At 36.2% G+C, this 16,781-nt stretch overlaps 1 protein-coding gene across 4 annotated transcripts in view; it reads left to right on the top strand.

Annotated features, from left to right (window-relative positions):
* The window catches only part of LOC136884875 (hrp65 protein), a 300,770-nt gene that overhangs the window by 119,722 nt on the left and 164,267 nt on the right, over window positions 1–16,781 (top strand). For all 4 annotated transcript variants that reach the window (XR_010861427.2, XR_010861428.2, XM_067157168.2 and 1 more), the window contains exon 8: window positions 527–717. Coding sequence is in view for 2 of the 4 variants with exons in the window: in XM_067157168.2 (XP_067013269.2) it covers window positions 527–717 (191 nt within the window). In the remaining 2 variants the exon portion in view is untranslated. The remainder of the gene's footprint in view (window positions 1–526; window positions 718–16,781) is intronic.

Raw genomic sequence — 16,781 nt, 5'->3', positions numbered from 1 at the left:
TCTGGGCGCACCTACCATCCAACCAATGGAGTTAGCTATTCTGCTCTGCGTTTTGTTTTATTGGAAACTGGATTATTTTTTTTAATGTGTTGGGCCCTTCAGTCTGTCAAAGGACAAGATTGAAGGGCTTGTTCTGTCTTCATTTCTCATTTCCAGTCTCCTGGGTTGGACCTACAGGTTCATTTCTCTCCACCAGTCCCTTCCTCCAATTCTTACTGAAGAGCCTAACTGTAATTTGAAACTGAAAGATGTCTGGGGGTAACACAAATTGAGAAAGTCCAATGAAAGAAATGGGAATACCTCTTTTATTCTCTAGTCGAAGGTTTGCTTGTGATCTGGCTTTTTGCAGAATGTGCTATGATACTAATTACCGTTTGACAATAGTGATAATAAAACTGGCTGCATAATAATCTGAGCACTACCTATGAAGCAACAGCAGCTAGAAATGTATTGTTTTAGCTTTTGTTTATGTGAATTACTAGGTTTTGCATTTTGTTTTAGGCTTGTAATTAAATTCTCATTACAGAGCTGAGGCAGCGTGAGCTGGACCGTGAAAGGCAGAAGAGAGAGTGGGAAATCAAGGAACGTCAAGCAGAAGAACAGCGTATTGCGGATGAAGAGAGGATGAGGCGCCAGCAGGAAGAGATGCAGTTACGCATGCATCATCAGGAAGAAGAGCTAAGGCGCCGTCAACAAGAAAACACTCTCTTCATGCAGGTACACCCTCAGCATTGGTAAAGTGTCCTGCTCTTGCTCTCATGATGCATAATTTTAACAATTCCGAAACAGTGTACTTAGTGGTGTAAAAACTTATGTTAGGAACCTTTAGGAATAGGCTTTTTATTTTTATTTTGTATATTTAAGGTATATTCCAGAATTGTTGCTTCATAGTGAGGGTTTTTCATTTGGTGATGCAATCTTGGGTGGGAAGAATTTAAAAATGCTGGGTACTGCAGTTATTTTATTTCCATTGTTTGGTGTTCCTGTTGTAAATATAATTGAGTTAATAAAAATAATTTTATTAAATTTGTGCTGCATTTGGATGTTGTGATCTGTTTGGGTGAATCGTGCACAGTTCTAAGTTGCTGCTCTGAACTTCACGTTCATTGCTGGTCTCAATATTCGTTTACTAGACGATTGGATATTTTATCGAAGGACGTAGGTTTTACCTTTGTACCTAGATCCTTTAATCCATAAGTACATGAACTTGACAGCAACAGACTATGCTACTTTTCTTAAAATGCTCGTTGAACTTAAATTAGTGCTGTTGATGCAGTTTTTCTCTTCTTTTTTATTGATGCAAATTTACTAATCACTAGCTCTTATTGCCATTGTTATCACTAGTCACATCTTGTGCGTAGGCGATAATGTGAAGAATGGGAAGTATTTGAACATATTAATTATTAAATGTTTCCTGACCTTGTCCAGTTGCCTTCAAAATACGATTATTGCTATTGAGTAGCGTTTTCCTCGGAGCAATTTTTCTGGCAAAGTTTATCCGTTATCGTAAGGCTTCGAAAGTGTAAATATGTCATGGAATAGAAATTTGAGCAATTCAATGACTGTAGATTTGATACCAGCAGAAAAATATAACCTCAGAGTAAGTGTTTTTCCGTTCGGACCACTTAACCCTTCGTTGGTCGCGGGATGAGCGTGGTTTTCACTTTCCTTTTTAAAGATCTGCCGTGCGAAGCTAAGTAGCACTATACTTCTTAATCACTGAGTTGCTTACTTGCAATGTTCCGAGCAAGACCAACAATGTTGCAAGGCGCAGCGCGACGTTCATTAGCAGCCAGCCATGGTTAATGGCCACAGTGAGAGTCGCTCACCCACGACCCTTGGCGTTACATTTTCTCCAACTTCTACATTATTCTTACCATATTACCCTACAAGTCATGAATCAAGATTCCATGATTTGTAATTGGTTATTAGAGGAGTCGGATGATGAAGCAGTTCTCTTAGCTGAAGGCAATAATGAAGATTGAGTACTTGGATACAGAGCAACCCGCCTACAGCCATCACGACAGTGGATCTGATGTTTTTTGGGACAAAGGAGTTTCTGCTCAGCCAGTCGAACCTGCTGCTCAGTATGTTGGTCGTGACATTACTCTGTGGAATATTAATCCCCCTCGCCCCAACAGACGTAGGAAGAAAAACTTGATTCATCCACCAGGTGTCACGTGTTGAACGGAATGTGAAGACAGTACGTGAATCGTGGGCTCTCTACTTCCTAGACAGTGTGTTGAAGAAAATTGTTTCTTACGAATGTTCGCTTACGCATTGCGAGAGCTAATTATTCTCGGGAGAGGGATGCTGTGGATACCAACAATGATGAAACCAGGGCTCTTACAGGATTACTTCACTTATCCGGTGTGATGAAGTCCTCTCATCAAAATGTTGAAGATTTGTGGCCGACGGAGGGGACAGCTCCAGAAATATTTTGTCTAGTGATGTCATACCGGAGATTTTACTTACTCTTGAGATGTTTCCGATTTGATGATGCTGAGACGGGAAATGAAAGGAAATCCGTCGATAAATTGGCAGCGATACGAGAAATATTTGAGGGCTTTGTATAGCGCCTGTAAAGTTTGCTGTTCCGTAGGAGAGTAAGTCACAGTTGATGAGATGCTCTCGTCTTTTCGAGGGCGGTGCAGTTTCAGGCAGTATATGGCAAAGAAGTCGGCAAAGTATGGTCTCAAGATTTTCACCATGGTGGATTCACGTATGTTTTACACCTCAAATGTGGAGATCTACCCTGGAGTTCAACTGGATGTGTCTTTTGTTACCGATAACAAAGTGCCATTCCGAAAAGATTGATAGAACCAATAAAAAACCCTGGGCGTAATATGATAGACAACTGGTTCTGTTCAGTGGAGCTAGTGAATCGACTGGTGAAAAATGACAATCTTACTGTTGAAATTGAAATAATTGATAAAGAGATTCAACCTATTCAATACAAAAGAATAAGAAATGTAGTAAATTACATTCCCATTTAATAATAAGTAGAAATGGTACCGGTTTCGACCCTAGTCCAGGTCATCAGCTGATTAAAACATGAAAAACAATGCATAGGAAAAGGAAAAAAGATAAAGTGCACTCCGGATCAGTAGAAGAGGCGATATAAAAATGAACGGGGGTAGACACTGTAACACTCGGTAATAAAATGAAAGCCACTCAAAAGAAAACTGCGCAATTCTCTGAGCAGCAGCAAGGCACACGCAGCGCTGGGCAAAGTCCCACAATGTTTACGAATGGTGGAGAACGGTTAAATGAGCCATTTTTTAAACACCGTCAGGCACAAAGTCACATCACAATCGAACACATACGAAGATCCATAATCGTGCAGGAGTTGAAGACGAGTAGATCCATTGAAGCACCTTGCCAGCTCCTGGTGATCAGCACGACACATTTAACATAAGGCACTGTGGTTTCAAACGCAAAAGTAAAATGGAGAATAGCTTGAAGATCCAGTAATTTTCCTCGGTTGCAGGAAAGTAAGTATATAGATAAATATAATACAATTCAATATAATTGAATAAGTAATTGTGCTCCTATAGAATAGTTAGAACAGTTGACGTGAAAAAACAATTGTGAAGAGAAAAAATGTAGTAAAAAGCGCAATACCGGAAACAAATGAAAACGTATGTGCACAGTGCGCATTTTTTTTAAAACTTAAAAAATCCAGGTCTTGATTGAAGTAGTCCAAATCGGCGCAAGGCAGGAGTTAAGTATGAATGAGAAGAACCGAAACGAAGGTGGATTTTTATTTTGTTTTAAACAAAAGATAGTATAAATTAATAGAGGAAGAGGAAAAGTAGAATAAGATAAGAATAAAAGAAATTGAAATTAAATGGTGTTGAAGAATAAGATAGGGAGATAGATGGAGGGGTAGTTTAGGGTGGGTTATTGGAGGTAGAAAATGTGGGTAGGAACTTTGTAAGTCATGGAAAATAGAATTGGGGTTTTGAAATTAGGATTTTTGAGAAAAATTAGGAAGTCGAAAAGGATATTGGGTTTTTCAGATATGTCGTTTAAATTGAAATTAGGGTTGAAGTATTGATCAAGGTGAATAAAGCAATTTTCAGTAGTGTTTAGGAGGGGGGCCTTTGTTTATGATTTTAAGTATTTTCATGTCTTTTTCAATATTGGTGAAACTATGGTTGGAGTCTTGTATGTGTTGTCCTATGGCGGAGAATCTATTGTATTTAATGGCGTTGATATGTTCGGAGTATCTGATATTGAAGTTGCGGCTCTTGTCCGATGTAGGAGTTGCAGTTGTTACATTTGAATCTGTACACTCCAGATTTAGAAAAAGCATTGGATTTATTTAATGATTTAAAGTTGTGTAAAATATCCAAATTTCTGTTAGTTCTAAAAGAAATTTTCATGTTGTGTTTTTAAAAAAATGTTAGTTATTTTATAAGCATCTTGAGTGAAAGTGAAAATTGAAAATGCAGTTGGTTTTGTTATGTCTTTTAGATAAAAGTGGTTTTAGGACGGTGTTTGAATTTGTTGTTGATGCGGATTATGAAGGAGTTGTTAAAGCCATTGAATTTAGCGATATTACGGATGGTGTTCAATTCATTATTTAAATCTTTTTTAGAAGGCACGAGAAATTAAGCCGTTTTAAGTAGCACGTTCATGTGCTTGAGGGTGCGAAGAATCTTGTCGTATTGTGGAACTTTGCCTAGCGCTGCGTGTGCCATGCTGCCGCTCAGAGAATTGCGCACTGTTTTCTTTTGAGTGACTTGCATTTTACTTCTCAGTTTTACAGTGTCTATCCCCGTTCATTTTTATATCGTCTCTTCTACTGATCCGGAGTGTACTTGATCTTTTTTCCTTTTCCTATGCATTGTTTTTCCTGTTTTAATCTGCTGATGACCTGGACTAGGGTCGAAACCGGTAAGATTTCTACTTATTATTAAATGGGAATGTAATTCACTACATTTCTTATTCTTTTGTATTGAATAGGTTGAATCTCTTTATCAATTATTTCAATTTTAACTGTAATATTCAATATGGAACAATTAAATTTTTATCTTTAAATGTACAAGCTAACCAAGCTAAACAAAAAGCGTTCTCTTACATAGGCCTTAAGATCAAGATCGCTAAATTAGGGAAAGACATCGAATTCCTAAAGCAATGCATTTGCTATAATCTTACCCCTAAAATTCTTCAAAGTTGTATCAGAAAAATCCACACTTCTCCTCACATGTTAAAAACCCAAAGAATAACCAACAAAATTTGGTTAAAAAACTAAATTAGTTTCTTATACAAGAATAAATGATTTTTAAATAGATTATACGAAACACGTCTACAAATTGCCAATCTTCTCCCGAGTGCACAATGGAACCTTTTCCTAACTCGAGTAGATAGTAAATTATTTCATGAATTGTCAACTAAACAACAAACCCTGGAGAAAAAACTTGACATTCTTAAGAACAAATCTTTTATTCAATAATGGTTTCTTTGGGATTAAAGTATAATTACATTTGAGTTGCCATTAGTTTATTTGGGGGTGTATTAGTTAGTTGAGTATGTTTATATCAAACGGATTTAAAGGCTTTAATTGCTTATTCTTCAGTTTCTCATATACTTCACATAAATTTCAGTTTAAGAACATTAACACACCCTCCAAAACTATTGATCAATTCCATCCTCCCATTGTAAATTTATCTAAAACAACTCTGAGTGGTGATGTAAACTCGACTCCTTCAAAGGGCCTCAAACACAGTTGGCCCAACCTCAACACTTTCAATGTAGCCACTAATTTAATTATTGAATCAGAAATAGCCATTAACAAAATGCCAACAGATGAACAAGATGAAATCAGGTATGAAGTAAAAAAGAAAACTCAAAAGTCTTCCTTAACAATGACAAAAACACTTTTCTCGTAATAATAATAATAATAATAATAATAATAATAATGGTAATAATAATTCAATAATACTCATTTTGGACCTTAAAAAGGAAATTAATGACAGTAATCTCATCACCAAATCTGATAAAGGCAACACTACTGTCATAATGGAAAAAACTGACTACTTAGATAAAACCAAAAATTTTTTTCAGTGACTTCTTTTCCTATAGTAAAAAAAGACCCAACCACAAAAATCCAATGCCTACTCAAACTTTAAAAAACACTTCCCTTCTCCTCACAGATCAAGAAAAAATAAAATTAACATAAACCCAGGCCTACCCACTGCCAAAGCCCTCCCAAAAATTCACAAAACTAACATTCCCGTCCGCCCAATAATAAAGTACAGATCCAGTCCCCTATACAATACTTCTAAATTCATCCAAACATTTTTACTAAACTGGATTTTTATCCAACAAAACTATCAAAAACACTTCTGATCTAATCAACAAATTAAAGAACTTTAATATCCAACCAAATTTTTCTCTCCATTCTTTTGACATTGTAAACATGTACCCTAGTATTCCAATTTCAAAATTATTCCCCATAATAAACAACCTAAACAAATTCAACTTGAAATTCAAGACTTCATGTCTTGGTTATGGGCTCACCAGCTTCAGGCATTCTTGCTGAAATTTAATAATAATAATAATAATAATAATAATAATTTCTCCAACATCCTCTTTTGGGCCCGATATGCCGACGACACTTTGGTAATTTTAAATGAAGAATCAACCAACGCACCCTCTACACTTATTCATCTCAACAACTTAGACTCTTAACATGAAATTCACCCTCGAATCAGAACACAACCAAACTCTTAACTTTCTAGACTTAACTATCACTAGACATCTTTCTTCTTTATCTTACAAAATATTCAGAAAACCAACCCAAACAGCAACCATAATACGACAAGATTCTTCGCACCCTCAAGCACACAAACGTGCTACTTATAACAGCTTAATTTTTCGTGCCTTCTAAAAACGATTTAAATAATGAATTTAAGACCATCCGTAACATCGCTAAATTCAATGGCTTTAACAACTCCTTCATAAACCGCATCATCAAATTCAAACACCGTCCTAAAACCACTTTATCTAAAGACATAACAAAACAAACTGCATTTTCCACTTTCACTTTCACTCGATGCTTATAACTAATATTTTTAAAAAACACAACATGAAAATTTCTTTTAGAACTAACAATTGAAATTTGGATATTTTACACAACTCTAAATCATTAAATAAATCCAATGCTTTTTCTAAATCTGGAGTGTACAGATTCAAATGTAACAACTGCAGCTCCTCCTACATTGGACAAACTGGCCGCAACATCAATATCAGATACTCCGAACATATCAACGCCATTAAATACAGTAGATTCTCTGCCATAGGACAACACATACAAGACTCCAACCATAGGTTCACCAATGTTGAAAAAGACATGAAAATACTTAAAATCATAAACACTACTGAAAATTGCTCTATTCACCTTGATCAATACTGCAACCCTAATTTCAATTTAAACGACATATCTGAAAAACCCAATATCCTTTTCGACTTCCTAATTCTTCTCAAAAATCCTAATTTCAAAACCCCAATTCTATTTTCCATGACTTACAAAGTTCCTACCCACATTTTCTACCTCCAATAACCCACCCTCCTAACCCACCCTAAACTACCCCTCCTTCATCTATCTTCCTATCTTATTCTTCCTGAACACCATGTAATTTCAATTTCTTTTATTCTTATCTTATTCCACTTTTCCTCTTCCTCTATTAATTTATTCTATCTTTTCTTTAAAAAAAAATCCACCTTCATTTCGGTTCTTCTCATTCATACTCAACTCCTGCCTTGCGCGGATTTGGACTACTTCAATGAAGACCTGAGTTTTTTTACATTTTTTAAAAATTGCGCACTGTGCATATACGTTTTCATTTTTTTCTGGTATTGCACTTTTTACTACATTTTTTTCATTCACATTTGTTTTTTCACGTCAACTGTTCTAACTATTCTATAGGAGCACAATTACTTATTCAATTATATTGAATTGTATTATATTTATCTATATACTTACTTTCCCACAACCGAGGAAAATTACTGGAACTTCAAGCTATTCTCCATTTTACTTTGGCGTTTGAAACCACAGTGCCTTATGTTAAATGTGTCGTGCTGATTACCGGGAGCTGGCAAGGTGCTTCGGTGGATCTACTCGTCTTCAACTCCTGCACGATTATGGATCTTCGTATGTGTTAGATTGTGATGTGACTGTGCCTGACGGTGTTTAAAAACTGGCTCATTTAACTGTTCTCTGCTATTCGTAAAGGGAAGTGAACTCTAGTCTTTTTGCATTCGGTGAGAATGTTTTGTTAGTATCCTACGTGCCATGAAAATGCAGTAACGTGATACTAATATCAACTATGCACAGTTCTGACGAGATCGATGCATCTTCTGGAGACTTGAAGCCTGCAGTCATTACGTTTTACAACCTTACTAATGGTCGGATAGATATGGTAGACAAGCTGAAAACTCTGTAAAATGTAGCAAGGGTGTGCTATCGATGGCCTCTTCCTACATTTTTAACATTACCGGCTATAGGAGGAATCAACGCCCAGATCATTTTCGGAAGCAACTCGAATGAAGATGTGACGCGAAGAGATTTCTTGAAACATTGGCTTTAGATCTGACCAAGAATCACGCGGCAAGGAGAGCTTCTATTAGTGGCATTCCTTCAGATCTTAGAGTGAGAATGCAACAAAACCTTGGTCTACCACAAGAAGAGCTGACAACTCGGCCACAACTAGACCATGCTAGGGCGAAATGTGGCTACTGCCCGAAGCTGAAGAAGAAGAATAATCTCAAAACTATAAGATGTCAGCTCCCAATATGTAGTCAACACACTGTCATTATTTGTTAGAGGTGCCCTGGGAGTGTTGAGATAGGCATGGAAGACCGTGGCTAAATGTACCCAGAGTCCACAACACAGCATGCATGGTCAAAAAAAAAAGCATTTATCAGTGACATGATAATGTTAACCTCATAATTATTGGAATGCTAATTATGCATTTTACAACAATTTTTATTGTAATTTGTAGTTATTCATTGTGCAGTGTTAAGATTCATATTTATTTGCTGTAAAATAATATGTAAACACATATTCCACATGTAGAATAGTAAGACAGATGGATTTAAATGTGGCATGTGTAGCATTGGATTTAAATGTGGCATGTGTAGCATTTTAAGTATTTTATCATGGTGTTTACAATAATTATGTGTATTCTGTTTCAATGAATATTGTACTTACCCTTACTTACCCTATTGTTTTAACACCAAAAATAACAATTAAGGCCTCAAAAATCATATTACATTACTGATGAGCGCTCCTCTCACCTGCGACCAGCGGCGTTAAGAAATGAGGTGCGACCAACGGCGGGTTAAAGAAGTTTTAAAAGGAGGGCAATTATATGAAGATGACTGTACACAACTGGCTGGTGACACGACCCTGTTCATTTTGCAATGTGGGCATTAAAAAGCTGCTCATACGCTGGGACAAATGCATTTCCAAAATAAACCATGTGGAGAAATAAATTGTAATTGTCTTGTGTTTTTCATTAAATGAATTTAAATAAGTATCACATTTTATATTTGATCTCCCATTGTAACTAAACCATTTGGAATTCTTTTGTCCAGGCTTTCAACAATTAAAAAAATTGAGCATAGCGCAAGAAGTGCAGGGTGTAATTGTTCCAAAGCCTAACGCGCGTTGGATCTAAAAACACTGATTCGGAAGAGCTGCTCTATTTGTTGGACTACTGTACTTGTATTGCGTCGTTCCTTTAGATGTGTTTGTCCTTGGAGTAATATTTTGTGTGTGTAGTTGCATTAGGCCTTGTATGGCGTTGTCTTCAGAGTTATGGAAGATCATTTGGGTAAATGCACCTTGGATATATTTCATATAGTTTTTTGTATGGCATTTGAGAGGTTTGGTAACTGAACCAAGGTGATGGCATGTATTAAAGGGGCTTTCTGAATGAAGAGTTGTAGCGGTTCATTCGAAAGTACTCAATTCAAAGTCAATGTTAGCATTCAAACGATTGTGAATTAATGAGGTTTTACTGTATTTGTTTAAGCAGACTTCTTGACTTCAGGATGCTGTGCTTTTTACTGAAATTTGAACTTTTTAACTTCTGGATCATGAGATGTGGCCATTCAGCCATAAGTTAATTTTTTACTTATCTCAATAGGTTTCTGTGTAACGTAAAAATTGGCCTGTGAAAACAATATCTTTTGGCATATTGTACTGGTTGTATGTAGAAACTACTATGCATAACTAAAATCTAGGTAATGTGATACAGTTATTACACCACAGTCCTTTCATCAATGAAGTAACTGTTTGATTGAAGACTTAAGGAGGTCTGTGCAGAATTCAAGCCTGTTTCTAACAAATTGTGTATTGGACAACAGAGTGCAAAGTTGAGTTAATTGAGACTATAGCACAGGTGTGCCACTTGTTTTATGTGAACTGTCACAGCTGCGAAATTCACAAAATGACATTCTGATCAGAAGGTTTGACACAGCATAGTTTCTTCTTTTCTATTTTGAGTGGAATAAGGCCTTGCTTAATGTTTTTGGAGCCAGTCTTATGATTTTATGCAAATTTGTTTTGTTAAATACATTAGCTCTTCCAGTCCTCAAGTTTTAAACCCAATTGTGTTCTTTTCGTAATAGAAGTCTGTGTAGTTCGCATAATTATACCTAACAGAATTCTGCATGTTTTGTAGATCGCAGATTTTGATTCAAATGCTGATCTAGTATTCAGTGTGCTATATTGGAGGACATGGTAGTGAGAACTCTTGCTGTCCCAAGTTAACTTGGTGTAATGATAAATCTTGTCCTCTGCAATGTATGTACGGACATGGTAGTGAACTCTTGCTGTCCCAAGTTGACTTGGTGTAATGATAAATCTTGTCCTCTACAATGTATGTAAAGTATTTTATTTTATATCCTGCCAAAAGAGATATAAAGCAGTGTGCAAGTAACTGCGGTGGAGGAAGATGGAGAATGGCGAAGTAACATTGGTTAAATGTTGTTGAATAATGCACTTGCTTAAAGTATCGTGATTTCTGGTACAAACATTACTAATTACTGCGCAGAAACATCCAAATTATTTGATTTGTTTTAATGTCTTAACATTTTAAATTGATACGCAACTTTTTCTTAAATGAATCAGGGTACTACCTGGGCGAGTAGTTCGTTTCATGGTGTGGGCATCTATGATATGGAACGGATACAGAAGTTCATTGCAGAGTTCATAATGGAAAAATACCTACTTTGTTGCAAATTATCATTAAATATGATATTTAGTAAGACTGGTAAAAACCCACACATGTTAAAATCGGCAAGAAACTATCGGTTTGTTGGATCTTGGGTTTTCAAAAACAATTTGTTAAGGAATAGTTAGTTTGCTAATTCCAGTACTACAGGAGCAGGCCTGTTCAATTTAATTCGAAAATTTTGTAACTGAATCACTAGAGGTTTCTGCAGCAAATGTTTCTTCACTTATTCTAAGAGCATCGCTGTAACATAACCATAAATGTATCATGTAAACACATTCGGATAGTCTAATGATCCTCTTCGTTGTAAATTTACATGGGGATAGCTTCTCCGGAATAAAACCTCTACATTGGTGATGCGCTCTGCCCTATCTTGAGGTGCATCTCATTCATTTTAGTGCATAGGGTAAAATTTGTTTGAATCATAATTTTCTGAAGAGGTAACAACTGCTGTTGGCCACGCTATTTACACATTCTGAAAACTTGTACTCCGAATTTTGCTTACGGTTCACCAGTCGACGGGCATTAACTCTTTGGGCGTCAATAAGTGTTTCTTCATTCCACTGTGAACTTGCCGAAACTGCCAGGTAGATATTTCATTGCTCATGTGGACTAGTTGGAAACTGTTGTAGTTCTCCCTTTTCTGTTATGTGGTAGCACATATCAGTATTCTTTTCTAGGAAGGTGTACAGTCTCCAAAGTTACCAGTAGGAGTCGCATAAATTTGTTTTTGTGTGACAAATATTTGTAAATGTGAACGCAGTGTCTGCACGTGTCAACAGTGATGGCGGACTTACGGTAAGACATATTAACAGGTTTCTCAAGTAATCAGGTTTTGCCGTAAAATGTATGGATTTTGAGTATTTTACGGATGAACAACATGATTGTACATATTTTGAATATCCGCGTTCCGTTTCGGCAGTCAAATCGGATTGGTTTGACTTACGATACTAGCTGGTAATACGAGATGTAGTGTTTGAAATTCGACCGGTAAATGTATCGATAATCACATTATCACCATGCTTCACCTGTTCGACCTTAACTGCTACTTCATTCACTAAGATGTTCCCAAACAAGTAGCAGGCTGTGATTTCGAAGAAAAGAAGTCCGTGAAAAATGGCAGACTGTTGATTTATATAGAACAATTATGGTAACTGTGTTGTGCTTCATAGCAGCTGTGAAAGGCCTTGTGTGGGTTTAACATTAGCAGTAGTACTGAAGCTTGTGGAATTGTGCGACAAATTTGTAAGCAGTTTGGTATTTTTAGTTGTGTTCGTAATGAGTTGAACTAAGAAACAATATCAGTCTTTTAGGGGGGCATATTCTGCTTAATTTCCTTGTCTGATACGATCACGGAAAGTGTTCCCAGTATTAAGTCGAAACAGATGAGCACTTGTAAAGATGTAACTTTGTGTATGTATTTAATTTCAAGGGCAATCATAAAATGTATTTGACAAGTATTAGTATTGTTTATAATCTGCCCCCGTGTAATATTTTTCATTATGTCTCAAGACTGCGGCGCATGCACTTGTTAATAATTTTACTGTTTAGGATCTTCCACATTTCTTTCTGAAAGTTGGCAGGTATGTATTCACAAATGATCTGATTACATTCATAGTTTTGGGAATGACTATGATTATGCAGTCAGAGAGTGTACTAGACTTCATGGAAGTGTTGAAAATGCTTCTACTGAGGTTATAGTCAGAGTTATTCTGAAATTTTTTTTTTGTAAGTGTAACACGGCCAATTGCCGAAGTTAGAGATTATTTAGAAAATAACTAAAATTTCCGTGGTAATATTGGTATTAACAATAAATATCACACATTGCTGTTATTCAGTAAAGTTATGCAAGATAGTGATTTACTACACGAACTATCTCTTCCTTTCCTCGTTACCTGGACCGAAACATGCCCCTCCTCGTGGTTATGACCCTATAGCTTTTATTTAAATTTTTTGACATCACACCAATTAACATAATTTTATTCAAATCGAGTCAAGAGGCTGTACTACAAGTAATACTATCATTGTCATACTGATTTTTAGAACTACATATTTGCCCTAAATGTTGCTTTTCATAAATTGAATTTTGAAATTTACGATAATTTAACTAAATGTTTTTAAGTATAAAGTGACATTAATTGATAGGCACATTCCTTTTATATATTAGAAAAATGTTTTACTGAGGATGGGTGTAAGTTAAAAGAGTGTGGTGAATTTTTTCTGGCGAGTTGCACATCTGAGTGGGTGGCACTGAGAGGGTTAAGGGTCAAATTCGTCGACTGCACTTATACATAAGTGCCCCTTAATAGGCTTATGTGACTCACTTACGTTGTAGCAGGATGGAGGATAATGATTTTGCTATGTGTCTCATTCACAATGCTTTCCGTGCACACAGGAGAGAGGGAAAATCCTGTCGAAATGTATTGTGACCAACAATTTAAAGGTAGTTTTGTTTTAGTGATGTGATTATTATTATTTTTATTATTATTATTATTATTATTATTATTATTATTATTATTATTATTCCTTTGGTTGAGACAGTGAACATATCCTGCAGAGGACTCGCTATCTCATCATTAATGAAGATATTGTTCTGAGAGTTTATGCCACCTCTTAATTTCATGTTATCACCGTTAAATCTTTAGAAACATTATGCTTAATTTATTTGAAAGGTGTTAAACGTTATTACGACTGTAGGTCTATGGAATAGGAAGGAATACTCCAGACATCTGAAAAATTAATATTTTGCAGTACCACAGTTTATTTGAAGGTTGGTTTGTGGTATTCTATCAGGTTACTCAATTGTTCGTTCGGGTTATATCAGAAGTTTGCTGAAAGCATGACATCACGCATCAAAACATACAACTTCCACTTTATTGGAAAAGTAATTAGGCCTACTACAATGTAAGGGCTGTGGATATACTTGTCAAATAATTAAAAGCGTTCATTTTAAGGCTAGATATTTTAATTTGGAGGAGTATTTTTATAGGTTCGAGTACCTGGTTAACTATGAAAAACTATATTAAGAAGAAAATTGGACTGGGTATTTTCATAGTTTGCATGGCATATGCTGGGACAGTTCCTATTCGTAGTACACCCCAGCTTCTTTCCTTGTAACCCAATTTCAGTCCCCATCATTAATTTCATTTAGTCTTCATTGGCTCCTCATATAAGTTTCACATCAGGAAGGGTTCCCAGCCAAACAAAACCATTGTCAGATCATATCGTGGAGTGTCCCATGTGTCATTCTTCTAGTGAAAAATTTGAGCGATAATAATTTATTTTTTCTTCACACCACTTCAGTTGGGATTTTGCTCTTAAACAAGGTATGTGATTAATTTGGATATACCGTATTTTGTTTTGCCACCTATGGCCATTGATTACCACTGCCTGCAAAGAATTAATAATGTCTCTTACATTCACGAAAATCTGTTCATGTTTGGAGCAAGTAGTTCATGAAAACTACTTAAGTTGTACTTGAGCGATTATGCTTTTTCTTTGAATAAAGTTTCTATCAATCTCGTAGTGAAGCTTGTCGTACAACTTAGGATCTTCAATATCTTCAATATTCTCATCAGGATTTGCACTACAAGGCATTCAAATAATTTGTTCCTTTCAGCAGAATTGCTCAGTAATATTTTAATTCTAATTTTTCTGTACTTTATTTTTGTTGTATTATAATGAAAGTTCATTCTTGAATGGTAGTTTTACTTCTATAAGAATGTGAAGGGCTGTGTTGCAATTCTAAAATCAGTTTTGTGTTTTCACAACATTTTAAAAGCCTCCTCTCTTCAATTGCTAATGCAATAAAATGCTGTAACGAACGCCAGTTTAATGAAATGTTCAGAATAGCAAGATTATTTTTAGGCCCCTTCCCTTTATTGGATTAAGTGTATTTGTAACAGTATTAGAGTTTACGGGATACGGTTCAGGTAGCCATTTTCCACACATGGATGTATGTGATTGGTTGAGATGGATATCTATTTCAAAGTACCCAATAGAAAATTTCTAAATTCCCATGGGGGGAATTAGAATTTTCCATTCGGAATTGCTAGGCGGGCAATAATTCCATTGTGGAGATTTATCTGCCGTATGCAGTTATCAGACTGCCTCATATATAGGGTTCTGATAAGCTCACCTGCATACACCCAGCGTCAGTGGGTAGGGTCTGACCTAAGACGAAATGCTGGTTAATAGAGCACTCGCCTGAAAAGCCTTATATCTGATAAGTAGCCAATACGTCAAAAGTAATGCTATTCAGTGGGTAGGAACGCCACATTTACAATCAACCAATGTACGTTATTTCACATCTCTACACTCGGTACTGCATTTCGTTTATTCAGAATAACGAAAGTCCTTTTGATGTGCAAGGAGAAATAGCGAAGATGTATGATAACAGCTCTTCAAAGTCTTGAAATTCCTTACTAACGATGACAAAGTTACAATCCGTCAGAAAGTGGACTGGGCGTCCACATCTTGAAGCACGCAGAGGTTGCGAATTTTGAACTCGTTTTCAACTTGATCACTTAAGTTGGTCGAAGTTATGTTCGATTAAAAATGGCAGCCAAATAATTCCTGCCAGTCGGACAGGGTCAGGTGTAACCTCGAATTCACTGTTGAAGAGTGTGACCCCAGAATAATATTTAATAACCCCCTGCTCCGAAAGAAAAGGCTTCTAATAACATTTGTTTTTCTAAGAGTGTGATCTGCAGTAATACTTTGATATTTTTATTGGCCTGAGTGTACATGTTTTCGTATTTGTAGTTCGGTATTTTTTCACAACTTTCAGTGCACTTGTTATTTTGAGCTGCAGCAGAAAAGGTTTGCATATTTGTTCTCTACTGCTCTTCACACCTTTTAATAATACCTTCCCCTCTTTGGATTGGGTAGATATCGTTAAAACTGTACCCACGGATACATAATGTAAAATTCATTCATGTCGGAAAAATGTTGTATTTAGCTGTGAGCTTGCATCTGGGAGATAGTGTGTTCATATCCCACTGTCGGCAGCTGTGAAGATGGTTTTCCGTGGTTTCCCATTTTTACACCAGGCAAATGCTGGGGCTGTACCTTAAGGCCACGGTCACTTCCTTCCAACTTGTAGCCTTTTCCTATCCCATCATCGCTGTAAGACCTATCTGTGTCGGTGCGACGTAAAACCACTAGCAAAAAAAAAATGCTAGGAGGCCCTTTATTTTTAACGAGATTGCGAGAAAAGAATTCTTAGATTCGGAGAAATACGGTATCGCCCCCAGAGGCTTCTCTGGCAAACATTTAAGTTTCCTTCTTCAAATGGCGTTGGCTAACCTAACCGTATATGTAACGTGAAAACATTTCAAACACGTAGAGAAATGATAACCTCGCTAAAAATTTACATGGGAATAAATTGCCTTTCCAAAATATAACTAGTAGTGAGAAAATATAAACTATTCTCTGAAATCAGTGATTTACTCTAAAATTCCTTAAGCTGCATCACATTCTTAATTTAGTATAATATCAGTACATAACATTAAAATTAAGACTTTATTTATT

The sequence above is a fragment of the Anabrus simplex genome, chromosome 13 (assembly GCF_040414725.1).
Source record: "Anabrus simplex isolate iqAnaSimp1 chromosome 13, ASM4041472v1, whole genome shotgun sequence".
Classification (NCBI taxonomy): Eukaryota; Metazoa; Arthropoda; class Insecta; order Orthoptera; family Tettigoniidae; genus Anabrus; species Anabrus simplex.
The sequence above is the reverse complement of the archived record's forward strand: the minus strand, read 5'-3'. Positions and strand labels throughout refer to the sequence as shown.